This window comes from Pantherophis guttatus, chromosome 15 (genome assembly GCF_059756535.1).
Source record: "Pantherophis guttatus breed Tessera chromosome 15, ASM5975653v1, whole genome shotgun sequence".
NCBI classification, from domain to species: Eukaryota; Metazoa; Chordata; class Lepidosauria; order Squamata; family Colubridae; genus Pantherophis; species Pantherophis guttatus.
This window is the reverse complement of record NC_142077.1, coordinates 6696858-6724088: the sequence shown is the minus strand read 5'-3', so window position 1 is coordinate 6724088 and position 27231 is coordinate 6696858. Positions and strand designations below refer to the sequence as shown.

The window sequence follows — 27231 nt, the reverse complement described above, 5'->3', positions numbered from 1 at the left end:
AAAAACACATATCCAAAGTTTGCCTTAGGGCTGCTGGACGTCAGCTGACTTTACATTCCATATGGAAATGTATGCAAATCAGCCCCTAACTGCCAACCGCTTCTCCCGGAATGTTCCCACCTCCTTTCCCTGATTGGCTCCATCCGCTGTTCCAGCGTTCATTCGAAACAAAATTTCAGCTGAGCAGATCCGGCTTGTCCCTTTTCACGCCATGACACGCAAAAAACCTCGGTGAGTTTGTATTTATATTTTCTTCTTTTTTCCCCCCCCCAGCCTTAAATGCCAAATCTGGAGACTGGCATTCTCTAAAGGGGCTGACAGACGAGCAGTGTAAGACTGAGACGGTGCCACTCAATTTGGGGAATTTATATAAAAATAAATAAATTAGGAATTAAACACAAAGCTCCCAAGCCGACATTCGGGAAAAAAAAAGACGGGGAAAAGGTTTTATTTATGTCTGTCCCCTTCCCTCTAATTTCCTTTTTGGAGAAACGTTGCCCATCGGTGGCAATGGGTTCTATGGAGCCTCCCTGATCTGCAGCAGTCTACCTGTGAACAGGAGCCACCCAGGGAGCACAGGTTGCTGAAGCTCCCTGGCTGGTTTCGGGGGCACATAGACGCTCGCAAATATGGTGGAAGAACAAACAAGGGGACAGATTATTATTTTTTGCTTGTTTCCTCTTTTTTTAGCTCAATCAGGGTTCCTTTCTCCAGAAGGACAGTTGTGAAAAAGGACTCAAAACCATCAATTCGAAATTATGTGAGTTTGGCGTATCGGATAAAATGAGACCAAGATGATTGTTCTCTTTATCAGTTACTGTTTCCCTGAAAATAAGACCTCCCCTTTTAGCATGCACTAAAATGAGCCCTCCCCAAAAATAACACCCCCCCCCAAAATAAGCCCTCCCCGAAAACATTTAAGCACCATTTCGTCTGGTTAAGGTTAGGGAGACAGAGGTGGAAATCAGGTAAGACGGCAAGAGGTGCCCCGTCTTGTTCCACGCACCCTAAAATAATAAGACCTCCCCTGAAAATGAGGCCAAGCACTTATTTCAGGGTTCAAAAAAATATAAGACAGGGTCTTATTTTCGGGGAAACACGGTATTATTTTAGCCTTCAGCACAAGGCAGGGCGGAGAACAGGACTCACCCCAAAAGGACATAATTAAAAAGTATTTCTAAAGGAGATTTTCCGTTACTCCAGAATCAGGGGTGAAATTCAACCGGTTCCTACCGAATCGCGCGATACGGTAGGGCCAACTGCGCGAAGCCCCGCCCACCGGTGCAGATATCATGATGTCCCATTTTTGCAATGATTTTCAGCCTCTGCGCATGCGCAAAAGGCATTTGCAAACCGGTAGGGAAGGTAAGTGAATTTCACCCCTGTCCAGAATATATTTTTTACGGCAGCAACCTCGGCGCGTCCGTGAAGCCCACAAGCCAGACCTGATATAGAAACCACGTTACCTTTTTAAAAAGAAGAAACGTGGCTTACACCATTGCAGTAACCATTGTTTCTTTTCCTTCTGTTGAAGCTGAGCAGGACGTTGATTATTTCGATATTGGTTTCGTATCTCGGACATTTTCAGTATGGCTACTCTGTCTTGCTGGTGCATCACCCAGCTTCGGTAAGTCTCGCCAAGTGAACCAGGGTTTGTCTGGCATGGGGAGCCCCGATTATAAACCCCCGACCTGAGGTCCCCCTCTTAACCCTGTTCGAATGTTTTGGGTGAGCCCAGGTAGCGTGGCACGCCAGCTGAGGTTTTGCCATTTTTCATCAAGCGTATAACATACAAAGGAAAAAAAAAAATCTAAGTGATAGGAAGGTAGGAAAAGAAAAAAGGAGGAATAAGAGGGCCGGCCGTGGGGGGTACCATCAAATACAAAATAGAACCACAGCCTCAATATTTTATGGCCCCAACTTAAGTACATTGTCAAAAAAATGTGTGTGTATGTGAGTATATGCATAATGGTTATCTTTTGAGAGGTGAACGCAATGAAATTTCATTTTAATGTATGCTGATCAGTGTACATTTAAAGTGGCAATAAAGTTTTTTATTCTGTTCTGTTCTGTTCTGTTCTGTTCTGTTCTGTTCTGTTCTGTCCTGTCCTGTCCTATCCTGTCCTATCCCATTCGGTTCTAAAGTGAATAAAACTAGTTTAATCAGCAAAACCCAAAGTTTTCTTTAAAAAAAAAAAAAATTATTAAACAGTTTGTCTTTAAAAAACAACACAAAAAAACAGTCACACACATATAAAAACAAAACATGTCAAAACGTAACATATTGAACATTACATAACATTAATGGTAATTTTACAGCATGTCGTATCAACTTAACGTACTTTGCTTTTGTAGTGCTCTAGTCTGTCATTTCTATTTACCACTCAAAAGTTTTCATTTTTTATTTATTTTTTTTGCCTCGAGCATAAAGTCCAAGATCGGTTTCCAGCTAGGAAACGAAACTGGTTGTATTCTTTTCTTTTCTTTTTCTGAGGAAAACAATCAAGTTTGTCCTCTCTTCCTTTTTTTCATTCATTCTTCTATTCCCGGGCATTGCCGGATCTTTTCAGCTGGTTGTTTTGCGAAGGAGAATGTGACTCCTTATTGATATTCACCCCCATGTCCAGAGATAATTTACCTACCGGTTTGGCCAGCACTGAAAATATGAGTACGTGTACGCCCACTCTCGCTTCACTGACACGTGCCACCTCCACGCATACAGTACAGTTTAAATCAGTCTTTTCTGAACAAGGGCTGTTAATTTAACTTCATTAACAGCTGACAAGAATCCAAAGAATAATAACTCAATTCGGAAACACAGTATTTCAGATAACCGTAATCTTACTGTGGTTGGCAGAATGCCCAGAAGCAATTTGCAGGAAAACTGACAAGAAAGGAGCAAGAGTTGATCAGCTGCACAGGCCGCTGACGGGCCACAACACTGCCTGTGCCCAGCCTCAAAAACGTGCCTAAATAGGACAACATAGAGCCGAGGCGGGCTCACCCGTGATTTCCGGTACCAGTTCACCCAAATTTGTCCGAACCAGCTAAATACCACCTCTGCCCACGTCTTAAATTTAATTTCTGGCTGATCCAAAAATGGGAAATCTCTTCTTTGCTTCCTCAGTTTGCTCATTTTTTTTCCATTTTTCTCCCCTAAGCTCCTTGTCTCCAACTTGACAACGGAGGAAGCGAAGAGCTTGAAAAATTTCTGGTTCATCTTATCGCCCGTGGTCATATTCTTCCCGATAGGAGGGGTGACTGGCATTGTGCTGTTCGCAAACCTGGTGGACAGATACGGCAGGTAACGGAAGTGGCAAAACGATTCGGGGAAGGAGGGGTCGTGTACAATTTCTCCATACCATAGAGCAGGGTTGAAATGCTCCCTGTTCGGCCCGGTTCGTCCGAACTGGTAGCAATGACAGCCAGTGGTTCAGAGAACCAGTAGCGATGGCAGCTCGAGGCTCCACCCACCCACCCAGTCATCGTTACTTCCTGGTTTTAACCTGTTTTTTTACCCTCTGCTCATGCGCAGAAGGTTTTGCGCATGTGCGGAGGGTCAGCGCGCGCACTTCCGAACCGGTAGGGGAGGTAAGTAGATTTCATCCCTGCCATAGAGCGAAGCAAATGTTACCCAGGGATCTCCTGGTGGTCTCTTTTCCAGGCGTCACCCTATACTGTACGGGTAGTCCTCAGTTTATGCCCACAATTTAGCCCCAAATTTCTGTGGCTAAGCGAGACGGTTGTTAAGTGAATTTTGTTCCATTTTACAATCTTTCGTGCCACAATGGCGGTGAAGTGAATCTGATTTTTCCCCCCCTCCATTGACTTTGTTAAATGAAATAATTGAGTTTTGTCCCATTTTACGACCTCTCTTGCTACAGTTCTTAAGTGAATCACTGCCGTTGTTAAAATCGGTCACCCCCATCGTTAAGTGAATCCGGCTTCCCCACTGACTTTGCTCGTTGGAAGGTCACAAAAGGGGATCACGTGACTCCTGTCGTATTTGCAACCGTCGTAAATATGAGCCGAGCGTCTGAATTTTGATCACGTGACCGGGAGGAGGCCGCAAGGGCCCCGAATGTGAAAAACATGTCATTTTTTTTTTCAGTGCCATTGTAACTTCGAACGGTCAGTAAACGAACGTCGAAGGCTACCTGTATTTGTCCATTAAATGAGGTTGCCAATACCTTTTCGCACCTGCCTCTTCCTCCCCCCTCCCTTTTTTCCTTTTGCAGAAAATGTCTCCTGCTGTTTAATAACACCTTGGCCTTCTTCGCCTCAGTTTTTCTCTGCCTTTCCAATAGCGTCCATCTTTTCAATTTCACCCTGTTCGCCAATTTTATCATTGGGATGTCTTCAGGTGAGTTGACCTCCGAGACGTTTGGGGACGACCTTCCTCTGGGAATCGGTCTCCGGGATTGGTTTGTTGATTTGACCATTTGTGGGTGCTGAAGAGACCGGCTGCTTTTCTTCGAGATCCGGCTCTTCAGCAGCGTAGCAAATAGTACCGTGACGGTGAACCTACGGCACGCGTGCCACAGGTGGCACGTAAAGCCATATCCGTGAACATGGGAACGTTGCCCTAGCTCAGCTCCAGCGTGCATGGGTGCGCCGGCCAGCTGATTTTGGGGCGTTCTGGGCCTCGCGGAAGTCGGAAAATGGGCTGTTTCCAGCCTCCGGAGGGCCTTCGAGAAGGATAGGGAAGGCTGTTTTTAACCCTCCCCAGACTCCAAAAAAGCCTCTGAAGCCTGGGGAGGGTGAAAAACAGGCCTACCGGGCCATCACGTGCCAAAAGTAGGGGGAGTACAGGGGAGGGGGTCGCACATGCATGCATGGGGGGGCAGGGCACATTGAATTATGGGTGCACGACCCCCGTGTGACCCCTGCTTTTGGCATGCGACGGCAAAAAGGTTAGCCATCACTGTAATAGTAGATCAAGCAGACCTGTTCTGACCCAGCTCCCCGAACACAACAATCTCTCTGTAGTTAAATCAATGATTCCTTTATGAGACGCGGCAGCAGCCCCGGCAAAAAAGGTTCTCTCTCACCGCAGGTTAACAAGTCTGTCCGGCCGGGAGATGAATAGTTGTCTGCCACATCTATTCATCTCCGCCCCCTGCCTTTTATCCCGAGAGTTAGGGTGGGGCTTTGCTAACAGCGGTAGCTCTTCTGTTCCAAAGACCGGCCCATTGATTTCCACTGCTCTCCTCTCCTCTGCCTTCTGTGCATCCGTGCATCAGGCACAGGACCCAGCTGTTCCTCCTCTTCCTCATCAGCCACCTTCAGACCTGGGGGCTGTTGACTCTCCCTCTGAGGGCTGACAGACGGCCCAGGCTCCGCCTCTGTCTGTCTCTCTGCCAGTTCCATTCCCTCTTCCCCCTCGAAGCTCTCAGGTGCTGACCCTGACTCCCACTCCTACTCCTCCTACTCCTTGGATTCAGCTGTAGGAGGGCCCAGCGGCCGACAGGCCACAACAAGACTACTCATCACTGTTCAATTTCCTTGTTCGAATTAGGGATCTTCTCCTGCTGTGTTCCGCTGTACCTCTTAGAGGTTTCTCCCACCCCCATAAGAGGGTCGATGACTACAACCTCGGCCCTCTTCTTCAGCCTTGGCGCATTGTTATGCCATATGCTAGGACTTCCGAAGATTTTGGGGAACAGAGAAGGTACGTGTGTGGACGGAATCGTCATTGCGACAAATTTTGTGAATAACTCCCTTGCAGCAGCCTGCAAATCCTGGCTTACGAGCACCCTTCTGCCTAAGCAGCATGTCATAAAAGGAAAGGCAGAGGGGCAGAAAGAGGAAGAAAAAAAAAAAACCAACCAAGAACATCAGGCATAGATTCTCAAAAACAGCAGAATGTAGACGATGACCAGGCTGAGCCCGAGGGAGGGATCAAATGTGTCATAAGACACGAGTCCCTGCACGCCCACAAAAGATCTAAATCCAGCTCAGGAGTGGCATTCACTTACCTTCACTACTGGTTCACAAATGTAAGTGTGTGGCATCTCCATGCATGCACAGGGCCTTCCACGCATGGGCAGAGTATCAAAAACAGGACGTGATGACATCCGGGCAGTTGCACGGAGCCTCTCGCAGCTGCCACTACCGGTTTGATAAAACCGGCTGATTACCGCCACTGATCCAGCCCACCTTGAATAGCTCTCTTATTGCCTGCACATTTCCCTTGACTGTTAGTTGGTCAGATTCTTGTAGAGAGCTTAAGCGTGCAATAAACCCGCCTGAATTTTATTTTTTTTTTAATTTTTAATTTGATTTATATGCCGCCCTTCTCCGGAGACTCAGGGCGGCTTACAATGCGTGAAGCAATAGCCTTCATCCTTTTGTATATTTATACAAAGTCAGCTTATGGCCCCCACAAACTGGGTCCTCAATTTACCTACCTTAGAAAGGATGGAAGGCTGAGTCAACCTTGAGCCTGGCGAGATTCGATCTTACTTTAATTGCAGACAGCTGGTGTTAAATTGCAGAGCTCTGTCTGTTGAGCTATCCACGCTCCCTAATTTCCTGATTTCCCAGCGCTTGAACTTGCCCATCCAAAATTCTCTCCCCCTTCCTTCACAGGTTTCCCGTTAATGGCTATTGTAGTAGGTATGGTTGCTACCGTTTGCATTTTGCTCCTCCTGTTCTGTCCGGAAAGTCCTCGCTTCATTTTAATCCAGAAGAAAAACGAAACCAAAGCAAGAGAAGGTAAAGAGACTCTGGATCCTGGCTGGATCGCAAATGTGAACTCCCGGCTGGATCGCAAAGAGCTGATACCCTTTCCCCGTTTTTATACGATGCAAATTTGCTCTTTCTCTCTGCGCCCTTCTTCATGGTCTTCCCTCTTTCCCACCAGTTTTAAGAAGCTTGAGGACTCACGAGGACGTGGGTAATGAGATCCGGGAACTCCAGGAAGAAGATTTTTACGAAGTCATGGCCAACGAGAAAAAGATGAATCTGAGGAAATTTTTACGTATTCAGAAATTCCGCTGGCCTATAGTCACCATCATCGTGTTGATGGCCGGAAGTCAGCTTTCTGGCATCAATGGGGTAGGGCAGGGGTCAGCAACCTGCGGCTCTGGAGCCGCATGTGGCTCTTTCACCCCTCTGCTGAGGCTCCCTATCCCTCAAAATATCACTCACAACCGCCAATGTGCGACACTTGCCAGCACGCGATTTATTGAGCTTTTCAACCCCCAGTAGGCCAACCATGGATAAATCCAGGAAAAGAAAAATTTCGGAAAAAAACAGAACTTTTAATTCGACTACATATGCTAGTTTTGTGGCGACTCAAGAAATAGTCAGGCACGGGAAGGGTTTTGTGGCTCCCGGTGTTTTCTTTTCTGTGGGAAACGGGTCCAAATGGCTCTTTGAGTCTTTAAGGTTGCAGACCCCTGGGGTAGTGGGAAAAAACATCCCAAATCCTTACTGGGGGTGGGTGGGACCCCCAAACCAACTACGATACGGATCCCAGGGTTTGTTTCACGCGGAAATGATGTCATCTCCTCACTTTGTCGAGTTCCTTTCTCGTTTAAGGGCAGCGGATAGAAACCCCAAATCTCTTTCTTTCTCTTTTCCCTGCCCCCGCCAAAAATTTTTTTGTTTCCCAGTGTCATCTTCATCACAACTTCTCTTTTTCATCTGGACACAGATGTTCTTTTACATCGAGAAAGTCTACAGGATCACGGGCATATCCAGGCCTATCGCTGACGTCATTTCTACAAGCATCCATTTCATCATCATCATTACCGTTGTCGTCACAGTAAGCTGTTCGCTTTTTCCAGCTGATTTTACGGCAAAAACTCAAGGCAAAATGTGTGTCATTTCCCACCCACCCCGGCATTAAAAATAAAATAAAATAAATCCAAACATTTTGGTTCTCCGGAACGAGTCTAAAGAACAGGAGATAAGGGTTTATTCGGAGGAGTGGCTCTGTTTGGCACAGACAACCGTAACAGAAAAACAAAATTGGAAGGGACCTTGGAGGTCTCCTAGTCCCACCCCCACGCTCCCGCCATGCCGAGGGATCCTTTTGTACCATTCTGGACAAAATCCAAGAAATAAAGGGACACTTTATCAGCGAAATATAAATTTGGTATAAAATGGTTTCTCGTGAATGCGACTGCTTGAGGGCTCCTGGATTGGAGGTGAAAGGCAAAAGTGCAATATATATATAATTCTGACCGGCCTCGTCCCCATTTATTCTCTGCCTCCCAAGTCCCACCTGATCAGGAGGAAATGGGGATTTTGCAGTATCCTTCTCCCTGGAGTGGGGAGGGAATGGGAATTTTGCAATATCTTTCTCCTGGAGTGGGTTAGGAATGGAGATTTTGCAGTATCCTTCCCTTGGAGTGGGATGGGAATGGTGATTTTGCAGTATCCTTCCCCTGGAGTGGGGAGGGAAGGGAGATTTTGCAGTATCCTTCCCCTGGAGTGGGTTGGGAATGGAGATTTTGCAGTATCCTTCCCCCTGGAGTGGGGAGGGAAGGGAGAATTTACAGTATCCTTCCCCTGCCATGCCCACCAAGCCACGCCCACCAAGCCATGCCACGCCCACCAAGCCACACCCACAGAACTGGTAGTAAAAAAAAAATGGAAACCCACCCCTGCTCTGATCCCCATTGCCTTGCCCTTGAGATCCCACCAGACCTCTGTCCCCTTGATTTTGTTTCCCCCCTAGATCAACTTGGTTGAAATGTGGGGCCGCCGCGTTCCTCTAATCATGGGTTTTATGATCTGTAGCATGACCTGCATCCTTCTAACCTTCACGCTGGAATTCCAGGTTTGACTGCTTCCTGCAGGGAACTCCCCGCTTTGCGCTTCTTCCCGAGCCCCCTCCCGCCCACCCCCACCCACCCCAATCTTACCCTTGCTGGGAGGGCACGGTGGGTGGGAGCCGACCTGAAGCTTCGAGAAAGCTGGGTGCTGGCAGAGGAAGAAGAGGTCTCCTTTCCAAAACTACCTCGCTCCCCTTCTCGCTTTCTTTCCACAGGAAGAAAGCTACGAATTGTCTTTCCTAAGCCTGGTTTTCATTATTATCTTTTTAATGGGACATATGCTAGGACCAGGTAGGCGAACAGACTTCACCATGCCGAACCTTTGCTAGAAATCCCAGGCAGCCGTGAGGTCTGCAATGTCAGGGTACTAATTAATCCCATTCTGCTTTTGGGTAATCGCACCTTGATTTAGAGACGTGGATCGAGACTTTTCCTTGCAAGTATACATTAAGAAAATAAACCCCGAAGATATTTTTTCTAAGAAAAACTCATTTATTTGTTATAAAGAAAATAAAACATCTTACTAATCTAAATTAGTTACATTTTGGCAACGTTCCAGCCGGCCACCTCTCTGGGGCCGGACCTCTCCTGGCAGGAGAACAAAGAAAGTGTGAAGTAGAAAGAAAGGAATGTGGACATGCGTAGTGGATCAGAGATAAGATACTTGGCAAGCTACAGAAAGTCTGAATGTCCAAAAATATGAGCTCATCTGGTAAATACCGAAACGCAGTGACATGCAAAACCAGCCAATGGACAAGGCCCGGTCTGCAATGGGGAAGCGATTTCAAGATGGAAGGGACCTGGGAGGTCTTTTAGTCTAACCCCTTGAAGGCTGAAGGTAGGAGACTTTATCCCGTCCTGGTCAAGTCCTTCCTTTTCCTTCCTTCCTTCCCCAGGTCCGATCCGTTTGGTCATTCTGGGAGAGCTTTTCCTGCAGTCGACCCGCGCCTCGGCTTTTACCATAGGATACTCTGCCCTGTGGTTTGTTCGGTTCGTCTCTGGGATGATCCTGATCCAGCTGGAGGTGAGTCCTCATACGAACCAGAGTGGGTGGAGTGGGGGTGGGGTGGTTACACCTTTACAAGATCCTCGGATGGCCTTTGGGAACTTCCGCTGTCCGAAATCTCCCGTGGGGCTTTCAGAGTCCGCGATTCTGGGTTGCGGGCGGACGGCACCGATTTGAGGGCTTAGATACAAACCAGGTTTACCCCAGAGGGAGGTTATGAGCTGGGAATTGTAGAGGGGAAAAAAAAAGAAGTGAGGGACACCCTCGGATGGGATCAACCCGAGCAGATTCGTTCAACGGGTGGATTTGCTATTGAGCCGAGTTAAAAAAACAATATTGATGCGAGCAGGAGATGAATTTCAGCCCGGACAATGGGAATAGAGGTGGTATTCAGCCGATTCGCTCGAACCGGTAGTGGAAATTGTGGGTAGCCGCCCTGGCTCTATGCCATCCTATTTAGGCATGGTTTTGAAGCTAGGCGCATGCACGGCAGGCAGGCGCACGAACCAGGCACGAAGCGAGCTTGTGTGCGCGGGGCGAACCGGTAGTAACATCATGTGAAACCCACCATTGAGCGGGAAGCGAGTTTTGAAATCTTGTCGAGTTAAAAAAAAATCTCTTGTGTCATTTTGCTCCCTTCCTAGTTACTCCTGGGCCCTTACTCTCTGCTACTCTACTGGCCCTTCTGCGTGGCCACCTTTATCTATCTTTTCAAGATGCTCCCCGAAACTAGGGGCAAAACGTTTGTGGAGATCCAATTTGCCAAAAGAGGAGAAGTTTGAAACCAAAGAACGCAGCGGAATCGATTGAAAAGAAACGATGGCTGGTTGACAAACAGCGGCCCGCGGGATGCTTTGTTGCGGCTTTTCCGTGTGTGTCGTCCGCTGTTAGTTTATTTTTTTGAGGGGTGTGTGTGTGTGGAGAAATTACTTGTAGATCTCTTTTTTTCCCCCTGGATCTCAGCTCTTCCGTTCCACCAGCATACGCAAACCAAGAATTTGGCACTATATATTGTACGCTTCTTCCTTCTGCAGATTTTTCTGCGATTACCCGCCCGAACTCAAATAGATCTCTGTGGACGATCAGTCCTGCGCATCGGGACACTGCTCGATGTGCCTTGGGCACTTTCACAAAATGGCTCCCAGGGAGGGGCGTGGCCGGGAGAAGAGCCACGATTTATTTGTGCAAATTTGTCCCTTAATTTCACTTTCTTTACAAGGCTCACTTTGGAAGCCTCAGGACTGCTAGCAATAAAGATACTGGGACCATATTCTGTTGCGTTGCCCTTCCTTTCGGCTTTTTTTATTTTTTTTTAATTAATTTTTTAGAAGCGAGAGTCACAAAAGTTGTGGAGAATATTGCTGGGCAAGGAAACACTTAAAAAAAAAAAAGTTCTCAAAACAACACACGTAAGTCAGGAGTAATATGGAGGACCTAAATAGAACAGCATGCAAGGAACAAACAAACAAACGAGGAACTTATCATTGTGACCAGCTAGGAGGAAAGCCAGGGTTGAGCTGCTGGAGGTTCGTAGGGGTTCGGGAGAACCTCTAGCTAAGATTCTGGGCAGTTTGGAGAACTCCCAAATCCCACTCATGGCTGGCCCCGCCCACTCTGCCCCTCCCCTCCCAGGAGTCCCCACGTGGCCCATTTTGGATGCAGGTAAGCGCAGGGCATTGTGCGGAGGCTCAGGGAGGGGGAAAAACGGGCCTACTGGAAGTTTAGGAAGGCCGGAAACGGGCTCATTTCCGACCTCCAGAGGGCCTCTGGAGCCTGGGGAGGCTGTTTTCGCCATCCCGGAGGCTCAAGGAAAGCCTCTAGAGCCCGGGGAGGGGAAAAACACCACTACCCTAACCCGACTAGGCCACGCCCACCATAGCCACGCCCACCTGGCAACCGGGCAGAGAACCCCTTGCTAAAATTTTTGAAGTCCACTCCTGAGGAAAGCCACTGATCATCTACAGGTAGTCCTCGACTTACAACAGTTCATTTAGTGACCATTCAAAGTTACTGTAAGGTTAAAGTTATTAATGTTAATATTTATTGTAATATTAACATTAAGCACAGCATACAAGTTGTTGAAATGTATTTTAATTAATAATTGTATGCCTTCAAAAAGGCCACACGGGGACAGTGTATTATACATTCATACTTCTTCGCCAGCATGGGATCACTTTATTGAGATATGGATATTACTAATAACGTTCATAATGATCAAAATAATGTGAATAATAATTGGGTCCGTGAGAAAAAGGATAAATCCTTTGATGGCTGCAACTCCGCAGATGGCCACGAGATGGCAGTATTTTATGTCACTACTGTCTGCTATGTTATTTTAAACAGCCCATTGTAAGATATTTTAGTTCGCAATATCAGTATTAATAATAACATTAATTTTTGTGAAAATAACGTGAATAATAATCAGATGACAGAAAAGAAGAATAAATACTTTGATGGCTGTAACTCCACCGATGGCCACGGGATGGCAGGGTTTTCTATCATTGCAATCTTTAATTTTGAACAGCTCGTTTTAACTCAGTTTGATGTGGTTTAATTTTGGTTTCCCATGTCTGTTTGTGTTGTTCAGCACAGGGGCTTCTTGTTGAAATATTAACATCAATAATATTATTGGATACTGAGGAAATATTAATATCAATAATATTATTGGATACTGAGGAAATATTAATATCAATAATATTGGATACTGAGGAAATAAGTGAATAATAAGTGTTAAAATATAAATATCAATAATATTGGATACTGAGGAAATAACGTGAATAATAAGTGAAATAAGTGAATAATAAGTGTTGAAATATTAATATCAATAATATTGGATACTGAGGAAATATTAATATCAATAATATTATTGGATACTGAGGAAATATTAATATCAATAATATTGGATACTGAGGAAATAAGTGAATAATAAGTGAAATAAGTGAATAATAAGTGTTGAAATATTAATATCAATAATATTATTGGATACTGAGGAAATATTAATATCAATAATATTATTGGATACTGAGGAAATAACGTGAATAATAAGTGAAATAAGTATAAGTATAAGTATAATTTTATTTCTATACCGTCCTTCTCCTGAAGGACTCAGGGCGGTGTACAGCCTATTTAAAATATTAATATCAATAATATTGGATACTGAGGAAATAACGTGAATAATAAGTGAAACAAGTGAATAATAAGTGTTGAAATATTCATATCAATAATATTATTGGATACTGAGGAAATATTAATATCAATAATATTATTGGATACTGAGGAAATAACGTGAATAATAAGTGAAATAAGTGAATAATAAGTGTTGAAATATTCATATCAATAATATTATTGGATACTGAGGAAACATTAATATTAATAATATTGGATACCGAGGAAATAACGTGAATAATAAGTGAAATAAGTGAATAATAAGTGTTGAAATATTAATATCAATAATATTATTGGATACTGAGGAAATAACATGAATAATAAGCGAACCCCTTGAGAAAAAGAATAAATCCTTTGGTGGCTGCAACTCCATCCATGGCCACGGGATGGCAGTGTTTCCTATCGTTGCAATCTTTAATTTTGAACAGCCCGTTTTAACTCAGTTTGACGTGGTTTAATGTTGGTTTCCCGCGTCTGACCCTGTTGTTCAGCACGGGGGCTTCTTGTTGAAATATTAATATCAATAGTAACGTGAATAGCGAGGAAAATAACGTGAATAATAAGTGAAATCCTTGGATGGGGGGGTGGCTGCAACCCCGAAAATGGCCACGAGATGGCAGCGTTTTATAGGTCTCCGCCGCCTTCCTAGGTAGCTTTGCAGGGCCCATTGAAATCCAAGTTTAACGATCTTTAAACTCGGTTTCCATCACATCCCCGCAGCTAAATCGGGTGATCCTGGTTTCTTTCTCAGTGTAGCCCCCTTCCTCTGTCCTGGTTTTGAGGCAGAGGGGAGAGCCAGGTAAACAAACAAACAAAACCCAAGCTTATTTTATTTATTTATTTATTTATTTATTTATTTATTTATTTACTTATTTACTTATTTACTTATTTACTTATTTTTTTATTTTATTTTATTTTATTTTATTTTATTTTATTTATTTATTTATTTATTTATTTATTTATTTATTTATTTATTTATTTATTTATTTATTTATTTATTTATTTATTTATTTATTTATTTATTTTGTATACTGCCCTTCTCCCAGAGGGGACTCAGGGCGGTGAACAGCCAAAATTAAAAAAAAACATACAAATACAAAAGTTAAGATAATTAACTCATTAGCTTCCCAATTTAAAAAACCCCAAATCCATAAAATTTACAATTTACAATTTAAGGCCATCAACCTAGTACATTTTTAAAAAAAAAAATCGTGGCCAGAAGCATCTGGGGAAGACATGGGGGCTGGTGCCACCTGGTCCCACCTGAGCATCAGGTGGGGTGGGATGTGGGCGACGAACGCGGCAGTTGGGATCCAAATCCGGGACCCCTTTAGGGGGGCAAACAGCCTTCCGTATTAATCTGGCACTTGGAATGTCCGTTACTGGAAATTACTGGACACTCCTGGACTTTGTAGTGGCTGATTGGGGATGCTGGAAATTGCAGTCCCATCCCCATCCCCCCAAAAAATCACCCGATTTGGGGACTGCAATTTGGAGAGGGAGTTCACAGAGAGGAGTTTGAAAGTTTAACCAATTTTTTTTTGGGGGGGGGTCTCCCCACCCTTAATTTTTATTTTTTTTGGATCTGTAGTTTTGATTTTAGAGAGAGATGGATCCACCAGTGACAGATGTCCCTATTGCTGTTTCGGGACGGGTAAGCCTGGAGGGTTTTTTTGGGGGGGAAAGGGGGGTGGTCTCCCCCAGGGGGCTTCTGGGGTACCGAAAGAAAAGGGGGTGGTTAAATGGGGGTCCCGTAAACCCAAGGCGAGGGGTTTCGCGGCTGAGGACCGCAGCGATGAAGAATCTTTGTAAATCAAGAGTGGAGCTGCTCTGGGTTTTTCTGTTGGGTCTTCTCCAGACTTTGGAAGATGGCACCAAGTGTGGTTGACCCTGCCCCGCCTTCCCTTTCCCACGTTTCCTGGATCCCTCCCTCAAGGTCTTTTCTATAATTTTTGTTGTTTTTTTGTTCACTTCTCTTTCATTGATGCGTCTCTCTCCTTCTCCAGCTTCTCCTTCTCGTCCTCCATTTTCTCTTCCGGCTCCTCCTCCGCCATCTTCCATTGCTGCCTTCTTCTCCTCCTCCTCCATTTCTCCTTCTCCATCTCCTCCTCCTCCTCCGTTTTCCTCTCCATGTCCTCCTCCTCCTCCTCCTCCTCCTCAACCTGGTCTTCCTCCTGGTCCTCCTCTTGGACCGTTTCTCCTTCCTCCTCCTCCTCCTCCTCTTCCTGCCTTCCTCCTCCTCCTCCTCCTCCTCCTCCTCCTCCTCCTCCTCCCCCTCCTACGTTTTATCGTCGATCTTTTCCTTCTGGTCCTCGGAGAATGGTGAGTAGCGTCCAACCTAGAAAAGGAGACCAGCAGGCCTCACCTGGGATGGAAGGCCACAAGTCTCAAAAGCTGACCTCCATCCCCCCCTGTGCCCTTCCTTCCTTCCCTCCCCAGATGGTCACCCGGCCCCTCGTCCTGGTGACCCTAATATCTGCCTTTGGCTCCTCAGTCCAGTACGGTTACAACGCCTTTGTCATCTTCTACCCAGCCAAGGTAAGACCCCACCTCTTGTCCCAGAGAGGAAATAGAATAGAATAGAATAGAATAGAATAGAATAGAATAGAATAGAATAGAGTAGAGTAGGGTAGGGTAGGGTAGGGTAGGGTAGGGTAGGGTAGGGTAGGGTAGGGTAGGGTAGGGTAGGGTAGAGTAGAGTTGAATAGAATAGAATAGAATAGAATAGAATAGAATAGAATAGAATAGAATAGAATAGAATAGAATAGGGTAGGGTAGGGTAGGGTAGGGTAGGGTAGGGTAGGGTAGAGTAGAGTAGAGTAGAGTTGAATAGAATAGAGTAGAGTAGAGTAGAGTAGAGTTGAGTTGAGTTGAATAGAATTGAGTAGAGTAGAGTTGAATAGAATAGAATAGAATAGAATAGAATAGAATAGAATAGAATATATGATAATAGAATATAGTACAATATAATATATGATAATATATAATATAATATATATATATTATATTATATTATATTATAATATAATATAATATAATATAATATAATATAATATAATATAATATAATATAATATAATATAATATAATATAATATAATATAATATAATATAAGGAAGCCCCCCCCCTCAACTGGTGTCGCTCTGCTTCTCCTCTTAGTACATCCAAAACTTTTTCAATGAGACGTATCGGTTCAGGAACATGATCAGCATTGATGAAGGCTTGCTGAGGTTCCAGTGGGGTCTCACCGTCGCCTTTTTCCCATTTGGGGGGTTTTTGGGAGCTCTCATAGCTGGACCTCTGGTGGACAGCATTGGCAGGTACTCCCTCCCTCCCTCATGTCTCTTCTTCCTCCCTTTTATCCTTCCTTCCTATCTAGCTATCTTCCTTCCTTCCTCCATCTCTCTCCTTCCTTCCTTCCTTCCTTCCTTCCTTCTTTCTTTCCTTCTTTCCTTCCTTCCTACCTACCTACTTACCTTATCTCTCCTTCCTTCCTTTCTTCCTTCCTTCCTTCCTTTCTTCCTTCCTTCCTATCTACCTTGTCTCTCCTTCCTTCCTTCCTTCCTTCCTTCCTTCCTTCCTTCCTTCCTTCCTTCCTTCCTACCTACCTACCTACCTACCTACCTACCTTGTCTCTCCTTCCTTCCTTCCTTCCTTCCTTTCTTCCTATCTACCTACCTATCTGCCTTGTCTCTCCTTCCTTCCTTCCTTCCTTCCTTCCTTCCTTCCTTCCTTCCTTCCTATCTACCTACCTATCTGCCTTGTCTCTCCTTCCTTCCTTCCTTCCTTCCTTCCTTCCTACCTACCTACCTACCTAGTCTCTTCCTTCCTTCCTTCCTTCCTATCTTCCTATCTTCCTTCTTTCCTTCCCCCCTCCATTTTATCCTTCCCTCCCTCTCTACTGCTCTCCATTTATTCCTCCCTCCCTCCTTGCTCCCTCCCTCCCTCTTTTCTTCCCTTCCCTTCTCTTCTCTTGTCCCTTTTGTTTTCCAGGAAAAAAACCCTCCTGGTCAATAACTTTTTGGCCATTATCGCGGCTGCCCTGGTCATTGCCACCAAACCAAGGCGTTCCCACGAACTTCTGATTTGTTCACGCTTCTTTGTGGGAATCTGTGCCGGTGAGTGACAGCCCAGCTGTAGCGGGGGGCGGGGGCCGGAGGGCCCCACCGCCAAGCCAACGGCCACGTCAAACGGTGAGGGGTTCCTTCTCTTGCCTCCCCGAAACAGGGATTGCCTTCAGCGTGGTCCCCATGTACCTGGCCGAGATCGCCCCCCAAAATCTGCGGGGGGCGCTCTGCACGGTGGCTGACCTTTTCATCACCTTCGGTAGTTTGTTGGCCGAAGCCATAGGCTTCCGCGATGTCCTTGGGACCGAAGAAGGTAAGGGAGGACGAGAACATATCTTAAATTGGGACGATTCTGGTCGGGGTGGGGGGGGATGCGCGGTCAGTGATTCTGAGCAGGTGTATGTCTTCTTCAGGTTGGCCCATCTTGTTAAGCCTCACTGGCATCCCCGCAGTGCTCCAATTACTTCTCCTCCCGCTTTTCCCCGAAAGTCCTCGATTTCTCCTGATTCAGAGGAAGGAGGAAGAAGAAGCCAGGCAGGGTAACGATTGACTGACCGATTGATTATTGATTAGTGAGTGTGTCGAGTTCTTCTCAAGCCAGGTTTGATTTCCCAAGCCGCTGGCCTCTGTTTACAAGCGGTCAGGGGCTGTCCGGTTTCCACATCCCAGACGGCTGAAGGAGGTGGCTTCAGATTAGAGATTGTCCACGTCTTAAATTTAAAAAGGGGACGCGGTGGCTCAGTGGCTAAGGCGCCTGAGCTTGTCGATCGAAAGGTCGGCAGTTCAGCGGTTCGAATCCCTGGGAGCTGCATAACGGGGTGAGCTCCGGTGACTTGTCCCAGCTTCTGCCAACCTAGCAGTTCGAAAGCAGAAGTAGAAAAATAGGGACCACCTTTGGTGGGAAGGTAACACAGTTCCGGGCGCCTTTGGTGTTGAATCATGTTGGCCACATGAACAGATAGAGATGGGGTGGGTAGAAGGGACCCTCCAGAGTAGGGGTGGGCTGCTGGGGGTTCACAGGGGCTCAGGAGAACCTCTAGCTAAGATTCTGTGCAGTTCGGAGAACCCTCAAATCCCACTCCTGGCTGGCCCCGCCCACCCCTCCCCTCCCCTTCCCTCCCAGGAGTCCCCATGTGGCCCGTTTTGGATGCAGGTAAGTGCAGGGCACATGCGGATGCTCAGAGACGGTGAAAAACGGGCCTACCAGAAGTTCAGAAAAGCCAGAAACAGGCCCGTTTCCAGCCTCCAGAGGGCCTCCAGAGCCTGGGGAGGCCACTTTTGCCTTCCCGGAGGCTCGAGGAAAGCATCCAAAGCCCAGGGAGGGCAAAAACAATGCCCCCTCATGGTGCAGGAGACCGACTAGCCACACCCACCATGGCCACACCCACCCAGCAACCGGGCAGAGAACCCCTTGCTAAAATTTTTGAAGCCCACCCCTGCCTTCCTCCTCCTCCTGTAGCTTTGAAGAGGCTGAGGTGTTCGGACGACGTGGAGCAGGAGATGGAAGAACTCCGACAAGAGGGACTGGCGGACAAGGCCGAAAAAGATATGGACGTGATGAAAATCCTGTATTATCCCGGCCTTCGGTGGCACGTGGTGTCTATCGTGGTCCTGATGGTGGGCCAGCAGCTCTCTGGGATCAACGCGGTATGGAAACCTTCTGGAGAACTTCCCCTCTGTTTATCTGGAGCATGGATCTCCTGTTTCTCAGGACCATCTGAGGTGGCAGAGCAAGTCTTCCGGTCCATTTTTGTCAACCTTGGCAAAAGTTGAACAGGTGTGGTCCTCAACTCCCCAGAATTCCCCAGCCAGCCACGGGGGAAATCTGGGAGTTGAAGGCCATACCTCTTCAATTGGCCAAGGTTGAGAAAAATCGATCCGAAGACCGCTCTACCTGGGATCCTTCACCTCACATGGTCCAAGCTCAGGAGACCAGAAGCCTGGTTCTTTGTCTTGCGTGTCAGTTAAGAAGCGGGAAGAAATATGGGCTTTGTTGTCCTTCTAGGCCCACTATTACGCAAAGCGGATTTACTTGTCCTCGGGGGTCAGCGATACGATTGTGTGGTACATCAGCATAGCTTTGTCTGTCTTCCTGATGGTCATCACAACACTAGTGGTAAGAGTCTGGGGCGAACGGGGGGGACGACCTTGTCACCGAAGCTCTTAACGGGTCCAGATTTTAAGAATTTTCCTCCGGCGGCTAGAAGAGGAGACGGGGCTAACTCAATCATGGACTCTCTTCCCCGTTTTTCAATCTAGGGTGAGGAATAATCAGATTAAGGAGAAAGAGATGAAAATGATAAGTGGCTTCTCTTAACAGTCACGGATAGCATCTTTCGTTCCTGTGAGAATTTTGCAAGAAAGTTGCATCATCGTCGTCATTATTATTATTATTATTATTATTATTATTATTATTATTATTAAATTATTATGATTAAATAATTTATTATTATTATTATTATTATTGGTTAATCTTTAGTGAGATTCACAGCCTTTGAGGCTGGTTAATAGCTCAGCAGCTCGAGTCCTAACCAAGGACCCAGGAACTGTTAAGGTATCGTCGGAGGATGTAAGCTGTTCCGAGTAAGGTGGTTTTTTGTAGAGTCAAAATGTTCAAGTCCGGCAAATTTAGAATTTCTAAACAGCGGGGTAGCCCTTTGGGTATTGCTATTATTATATTTATTATTATTATTATATTTATTATTATTATTATTATTATTATTATTATTATTATTATTATTATTATTTAACCTTACTGGGATCTGCTCGCATAATCTGCCGATACATCACTCAGTCCTAAACGTTTGGGAAGTGTTCGACTAGTGATTTGGGATACGAAATCCAGCATGGTCATCTCGTTTGCTGTGTACACATAATAATAATAATAATAATAATAATAATAATAATAATAATAATAATAATAATAATAATAATAATAATAATAATAATACATCCTGTGATGACACTTTTAATAGCATCCAATAACAACACCAGTCTAACCCAATATATTCATTTTTATAGTAGCTATTCTTCCTACCATCGATAATTGCGATTCCCTTTCACCCCTACTTTTTATACTCTCAATGCTACCACTGACAATCATTTTGAAGAAGATGAACTGTGGATACGAACTTGCAAAGAAAGGACTGAAAATCTCGCACTTGATGTACATGGATGATTTGAAGCTGTTTGGTAAAACAAAAGCTGAACTGAATTTATTAATTGAAAACACAAAAGAATTCAGCCAAGACATTGGTATGCAGTTTGGAATTGACAAATGTGCAACAATAGCAACCAAAGCAGGCAAGATCATAGAAGAGGATGGAATAGAACTAGAGAATGAAGAAATGATAAAGGCAGTAAAATCAGAAGAAGGCTACAAGTACTTGGGGATTTTAGAAGCCTCTGACTTAATGCATAATAAAGTCAAGGAATTAACTTCAGCCAAGTACATTCGACGAATTCGTAAGATATTAATGTCCAAATTGAGTGGAGGAAACATCATAAAAGCCATAAATACCTGGGCTATACCTGTGATTAGATACTCTGCAGGAATAATTGACTGGACCCAGATGGAGTTAGACAATTTGGACAGAAAAACAAGGAAGCTTATGACAATGAATCATGCCTTGCACCCTAAAAGTGATGTTGACCGATTATATTTACCAAGAGCAGAGGGTGGTCGAGGACTCCTACAAGTAAAGCAGACTGTGGAAGAAGAAAAATGCAACTTGAATGATTACATCCAGAAAATTGAAGAACCAATGATTAAGGAAGTAAATAAAGGAGGCCTTTTAAAGACAACTAAAACAAAAGCAGAATATAAGAAAGAAGTAATTGAGCAGCGAGCTGAAAATTGGAAACACAAAGCTCTGCATGGCCAATACTTGAAAAGTATTGACGGCAAAGCTGACCAGAAACTAACTTGGAACTGGTTAAGATCAGGAGTACTGAAAAAAGAAACAGAAAGCTTTATTTTGGCAGCTCAAGAACAAGCCCTAGCCACAAACTGTATGAAGGCAAAAATTCAACATGTTACCACCAACAGCAAATGCCGCCTTTGTAATGAGAAAGATGAGACAGTCGACCACCTGATCAGTGGGTGCAGCAAAATTTCACAAACTGACTACCTACAACGCCATGACCGTGTTGCTAAAATCATTCACTGGAAATTGTGCCAGAAGTTTGGATTTGAGTACAGCAAAACCCACTGGGAACATCAGGTTGAGAAAGTTTTAGAGAATGAGAAACTCAAGATCTTGTGGGACTTTAGGATTCAGACTGACAGGCACTTGGTCCACAACACACCTGACATAACAATAGTTGAAAAGAAAAAAGTATGGTTCATTGACATTGCAATACCTGGTGATGCACGGATTGAAGATAAGCAGCAAGAAAAAATCACAAAGTACCGGGACTTACAAATTGAAGTTGAGCGACTGTGGAAAAAGAAATCGTGTGTTGTCCCGATTGTAATTGGAGCCCTCGGAGCAATACCCAAAGGGCTACCCCGCTGTTTAGAAATTCTAAATTTGCCGGACTTGAACATTTTGACTCTACAAAAAAACCACCTTACTCGGAACAGCTTACATCCTCCGACGATACCTTAACAGTTCCTAGGTCCTTGGTTAGGACTCGAGCTGCTGAGCTATTAACCAGCCTCAAAGGCTGTGAATCTCACTAAAGATTAACCAATAAATAATAATAACAATAATAATACATCCTGTGATGACACTTTTAATAGCATCCAATAACAACACCAGTCTAACCCAATATATTCATTTTTATAGTAGCTATTCTTCCTACCATCGATAATTGCAGATTCTTCCATTTCTCCAAATCCTGCTTCATTTGTTGCATTAATTTTATACGATTATCTTCTTTCATTGTTGCACAATCTTGCCGTTAAATCAATTCCTAGATATTACACTTTCTTGGCGACCCGGAGATTGGTTTTCTTTAACCAGCTCATTTTTCTGTTTTTCTGTAAAGTTCTTTAACTGAAAACCTTTACAGAAAAACAGAAAACTAGTATTTTAGGTTCTTCTTTGTTTATTTTCAACCCTGCCGCTTCTCCGTCTCCTTCTGTTTCCCTTATTCGTTTGGGACCAGTTTCTCACGGTTCTTCTAAGATAAATACCAGGTCATCTGCAAATGTTCGTCATTTATATTTTTTCTTTTTAAAATTCCCATCCCCTTTTATATCTGCATCTGTTTCGTGCAACCGTACGGCCAAAATCGGGACTGGGAATTTTGGCTGTAAGTTACGACGGTCGTAAGTCAAAGGCGCACACGTGACCGGACTTCTCTTTTTGTGTGTGTGTGGGCGGGGGGGGGTTGTTGAGCAAACCACACAATGGTCAGTGGTGGGTTGCTCCCGGTAGTAAAAATTTTTAGTAGTTCGGAGAACCGGAAATAACATTGGCTGGCCACGCCCCCGAACCGGTCCCCGAACCCGCCACTGCTCGCTTACCCCGCCCACCTCATCAGAGGCTTTTTTAAAAAAAAACTTTTAAAAGCATTTTTTCTACAACCTCTTCGGCTGAAAAAAATGCTTTTAAAAGTTTTTTTTAAAAAAGCCTCTGATGATCGCGCGGCTCAGCTGGGATCTTCAGAGGCTTCTGAAAACATTTTTTTCCTGCAACCTCTCCAGCCGAGGAGGTTGTAGAGGAAAAAAAATCCCTTTAAAAGCCTCTGGCGATCCCAGCAGATTTATTTGCCTGATCGTCAGAAGCTTCTAAAAAGCATGTTTTCCTGCAACCTCTTAAGGTTGTAGAAATAATGCTTTTAAAAGTAAAAAGTAAAAAAAAAAAAAAAAAAGTTGGCCACGCCCACCCAGTCACATTACCCTCCCAAGCCACACCCACAAAATAAGCCACGCCCACAGAACCGGTAGTAAAAAAAAAAATTAGAACCCACCCCTGATTCTGACTCCATTCTCCCCAATGGGAAGGGGGTTCTTTTCGTCAGAAACTGCCCCCCACCCCAAAAATATCACAAATTGTGGTCCCCAAAGCACGCAAAATTAAGACTTCGAGATGGAGTGCACAAACTTTTTTTTTTTTTTTTGACAACTGGGAGTGGTTGATGGGCTGAGAAGCAAACTTTCTGAGGCTGTCATAAGTCCGATTGGTCGTAACTCGAGGACTACCTAGGCAGGCAATTTATTTATTTATTTATTCATTCATTTATTTATTTATTTATTTATTTCTCTAGATCTGCATCGTCGAAACCTCGGGACGAAGGATACTCCTGCTCACCGGCTTCGGAATCTGCGCAATTGCCAGCATTTTCTTGACCATGACTTTACAACTTCAGGTGGGTCATTCTCTTAAAAAGCCTTATTTTTATTTTTATTTTATTTTTGAGATTTTTGGAAAGCCGAGACATTTCCCCCCCCCTCTGGGTTTGATGCCCGAAATTTACGTCGCTAAGCGAAACGTTTCGTTAAGGGAGTTTGGACCCCGTTTTCACCAGTGTTCTTGCCGGCGGTTGTTAAATGAACTGTTGCATTCATCAGGGTAGTAACACTCTGTGGACTCTGCCACCGTCATAAATACGAGCCAATGGCCAACGGTCTGAATTTGGATCGCGCGGCCAGGGGGTGGCGGCGGCAACGGTCACAAGTGTGAGAAACGGCCGTAAAGTCACTCTTTTTCAGGGTCGTCGTAACTCTGAACGGTCACTAAACCAACTCGTTTTGTCGGTTATGCTCCCCGGGGAAATATGCCTGAATATCTTTCGTTTATTGAAATGCGTTGGCCGCAGAAATAAATCCCTAGCGCAGTGATGGCGAACCTTTTTGTCATCTATTCTATGTGCCCTGCTCCCGCGCATTTATGCGCGATCCTTCCCTGCGCTTCCCCTGCTTTTGGCATGCGATGGCATGGTGAGCCCAGTAGGCCCATTTTTCACTCTCCTCAGGCTCCAGAGCCTTTCTAGGAGCCTGGGGAGGGCGAAAACAGCCTTCCCCCCTCCTGGAGGCCCTCTGGAGGCCAGAAACGGCCTGTTTGTGGACTTCCAGGGGGCCCAGAAGGCCCGAAAATCAGCTGGCTGGCACATGTATGTACACTGGAGCTGAGCTCATGTGCCCACCGTTATGGGTGCCATACGTTCGCCATCACGGGCCTAGCGGCTCCCAGGACAGCTGCGATAAATAGCGATCTAGAGAAGGGAAAGTTTTTAAAGAGAGCCGCGTCCTGATTTTGTGAGGTTTTTTCCCCCCCCCCCCCCCTCCGGCAGAAAAACATCCCCACCATGGCGTATCTGAGTGTCTCATTCCACACCATCTTCCTTATCGGACAAGCTACCGGTCCCAGTAAGTATCTCGGCACCGAACCCTTGCAGGGGTGTGGCAAAAAGATCAGTCGTTGAAACGTGCTGCCTTTGCCCCCAGATCCGGTTCCCAATGTGCTGGTAGCCGAGTATTTCCTCCAGACGTGCCGGTCCACGGCTTTCGTGATCGCCGGAAGCATCCACTGGATATGCAAATTCCTCATTGTTGCAACGTATCTCCACATGGAAGTGAGTGCTTTTTTTAAACAAAAATCTTCTTCTTGGCTTGCTTTCAACGAGCCTCTCCGTCTCTGGGTCTTTCTCTGGTTTCATGTAGCCACGCCCACATTCGGTTCTGACCCCGCCCACTATTTGACGCCTAACCCTAACCTATCCCTCCTGTTTGACTTAGCCCCACCCATCCTCCGTCCTAGCCCCACCCATCCTTGGGTCATAGCCCCACCCACTTTGACCTAGCCCCACCCATTCTGGGTACCAGCCCTCCTGTTTGAACTAGCCCCACCCATCCTCAGTCCTAGCCCCACACATCCTTGGGTCTTAGCCCCACCCACTTTGACTTAGCCCCACCTATTCTGGGTGCCAGCCCTCCTGTTTGACCTAGCCCCACCCATCCTCCGTCCTAGCCCCACCCATAATTGTAAGCCCCACCAATTCTGGGTGCCAGCCCTCCTGTTTGACTTAGCTCCACTCATCCTCATTCGTAGCCCCACCCACTTTGACTTGGCCCCACCCACGCTCATTCTTAACCCCACCCACTCATTGATTGGGCTCCACCCATTCCCAATCCCTTCTCCACCCACTTTAACATAACCCCGCCCATTCTGGCTACCACCACCACCTCACCCAGCTCTTGATGCCTCTCCACCCATCACGAATCCCAGCTCCGCCTACTTGCCTATAGCCCCACCCATTCTCACTCTAGACCCACCTACTCTTTCGGCTAGCCCCACCCTTTCCATGCAACTCCCAAGACCTTGTCTTCAACGGAGCATAGGTTGGGATAGAAAATGAAAACAAGGGCTCCTGGCCCAGATGTTGAACGAGTGGACCTCTCTTCAGTCCCACCACGAACCTTCTCTAGAAGATGGGATGGTCTCCTGGATCATTCCGGGGTTAAAGCTCCTGAGTCCTGGTTCAAACTCTCCAGCAACTGTTGGGTGGAGGAGGAGGAAAGGCAGGACTTCTTCTCTTTCGGTGGGGGCAGAAGATACAACTCTATAAAGATGGATCCGTACCATGACTTCCTTTCTCTTCCTAGGCCGAACTGGAACCGTACAGCTTCCTCTTCTTCTGGCCATTCAACATCCTCACCATTTTATACATAGCCAAGATGATCCCCGAGACCAAGGATAGAAGTTTCCTAGAGATCAGGAGAATCCTGTCTCGCCATCTGACCCAACGGTCATAAATGGTGGACCTGGTGGACCTTCTCTGTGGACCTTCTGGACTGCCTTTCCGTCAAGGGAAGATGAGCTTATGAGATCTCCTCTTAGTTTGGGGGCAGACGATGCCCCCATCTCCTCTTCCAGCCCACCCCCACTCCAGACGTCAAGTTATGGAGGTGGATCCTCACCAGGAGGATCAAGTTAGTTCCTTCAATTGGGATGATCCTTGATGGCTTGGGAGGATCAGATCTTCTCTGTTGACCTTTCACAGGGGACAATTTGGAAAGACCTTGTTCATTTGACCCTTAGAAGGACCACGCCAGATCTCTCAACAGGATCCTGGAGACATCAAAACACATTCCGGGCATTTTTGCAAAATTTTTCTGGAACTTTCCTTCTTCTTGTTTTAACTACTGTTTTCTGTTTGGGGTTGAGTTGATCCAAACTTCCTCCGGGGTTTGTTTGCTTTTAAAATATTAATTTTTTAAAAAATAGTAATAATAATAATAATAAATTTTAGTAAATAACCTTGCACTTTGTATGTCCTTTTGTGATTCTCCCGTGGTCTTTTATTTATTCGGAGGGGGGGGGGGAAATGAGATGTTGGAAAAATCAAGCAGGAACGGAAAAAGGAGTGAAGTTTTGGATTTAGACTTTGGAATCAGAAGGCAGAATTGGGTGGGGGGGCTTGGAAAATGTAGGGTTTTTGAATGCAGCTCAGAATCTGATAATTCCAATGAAACGCTGGACACGAGGCTACTGATAATCAGCTTTTATTTCTAGCTAGAAAGCAAAACGTTTTAGTCTCCCACCTTAACAGCAGGCAGAGAGAAAAGCAGGTGCGCGCCAAAAAGAAAAAACTTTTCCAAACTTCTTATAGACTTACACAGCTTGCACTGACCGTCCTAGTGTTAGAAACATTATTTCATATCATGCAAACCTCATGATTTTCTCAACGCTTCTGCGAACAACAGACCTTAAAAGGGGAAAGACAGAGGTGTCTGCAACCTTAAACACTCAAAGAGCCATTTGGACATGTTTCCCACAAAAAAGAAAACACCGGGAGCCACAAAACTCTTCCCGTGCCTGACTATTTCTTGCGCGGCCACAAAACTAGCATATGTAGTTGAATTAAACGTTCTGTTTTCTTCTGAAACTTTTCTTTTCTTGGATTTATCCATGGTTGGTCTACCGTGGGGTTGAAAAGCTCAATAAATCACGTGCCGGCAAGTGTCACACATTGGCAGCTGTGAGTGATATTTTGAGTGACAGGGAGCCGCAGCAGAGGGGTGAAAGAGCCACATTGCGGCTCCAGAGCCGCAGGTTGCTGACCCCTGGGAAAGAAATGCATTTTTCTGGCATATAACTCAGAGCTCTGTTAGCATTATTATCTCTTATATTGGGTTGCTGAGAATACGCATTTTAAGTTACAAGAAAGGCTACTTGTCAGAATCCGCATTTGGCATTTCACAAGTTACTTTAGCTACTTGGCAACTGGCCTAGAGCCGTGACGGAGAACCTATGGCA

At 45.4% G+C, this 27231-nt stretch overlaps 2 protein-coding genes across 3 annotated transcripts; both read left to right on the top strand.

Moving 5' to 3' along the window:
* Window positions 1-137: 137 nt before the first annotated feature.
* On the top strand, window positions 138-11062 carry LOC117670882 (solute carrier family 2, facilitated glucose transporter member 5-like). Of its 2 annotated transcripts, none has more exons than XM_034426404.3 (13): window positions 138-231; window positions 691-760; window positions 1535-1627; window positions 3162-3304; window positions 4239-4363; window positions 5519-5671; window positions 6592-6717; window positions 6866-7059; window positions 7661-7771; window positions 8690-8791; window positions 9002-9077; window positions 9683-9810; window positions 10437-11062. In XM_034426404.3, the coding sequence occupies exons 1-13, from the start codon at window positions 212-214 to the stop codon at window positions 10572-10574; spliced, it is 1479 nt and encodes a 492-aa protein (XP_034282295.3). In that variant the 5' UTR covers window positions 138-211; the 3' UTR covers window positions 10575-11062. The 2 variants fall into 2 exon arrangements, with proteins under 2 accessions (XP_034282295.3, XP_060538398.2); XM_060682415.2 differs by having other exon boundaries at window positions 157-231; window positions 1543-1627.
* Window positions 11063-14473: 3411 nt separating this feature from the next.
* Window positions 14474-26102, top strand: LOC117660355 (solute carrier family 2, facilitated glucose transporter member 5-like). The gene is made up of 12 exons (XM_060682417.2): window positions 14474-14611; window positions 15397-15495; window positions 16116-16276; window positions 16950-17074; window positions 17184-17336; window positions 17437-17562; window positions 18483-18670; window positions 19029-19139; window positions 23240-23341; window positions 24266-24341; window positions 24420-24547; window positions 25578-26102. Exons 1-12 carry the CDS (start codon window positions 14567-14569, stop codon window positions 25725-25727), a joined length of 1464 nt encoding a protein of 487 aa, XP_060538400.2. The 5' UTR covers window positions 14474-14566; the 3' UTR covers window positions 25728-26102.
* The last annotated feature ends 1129 nt before the right edge of the window (window positions 26103-27231 follow it).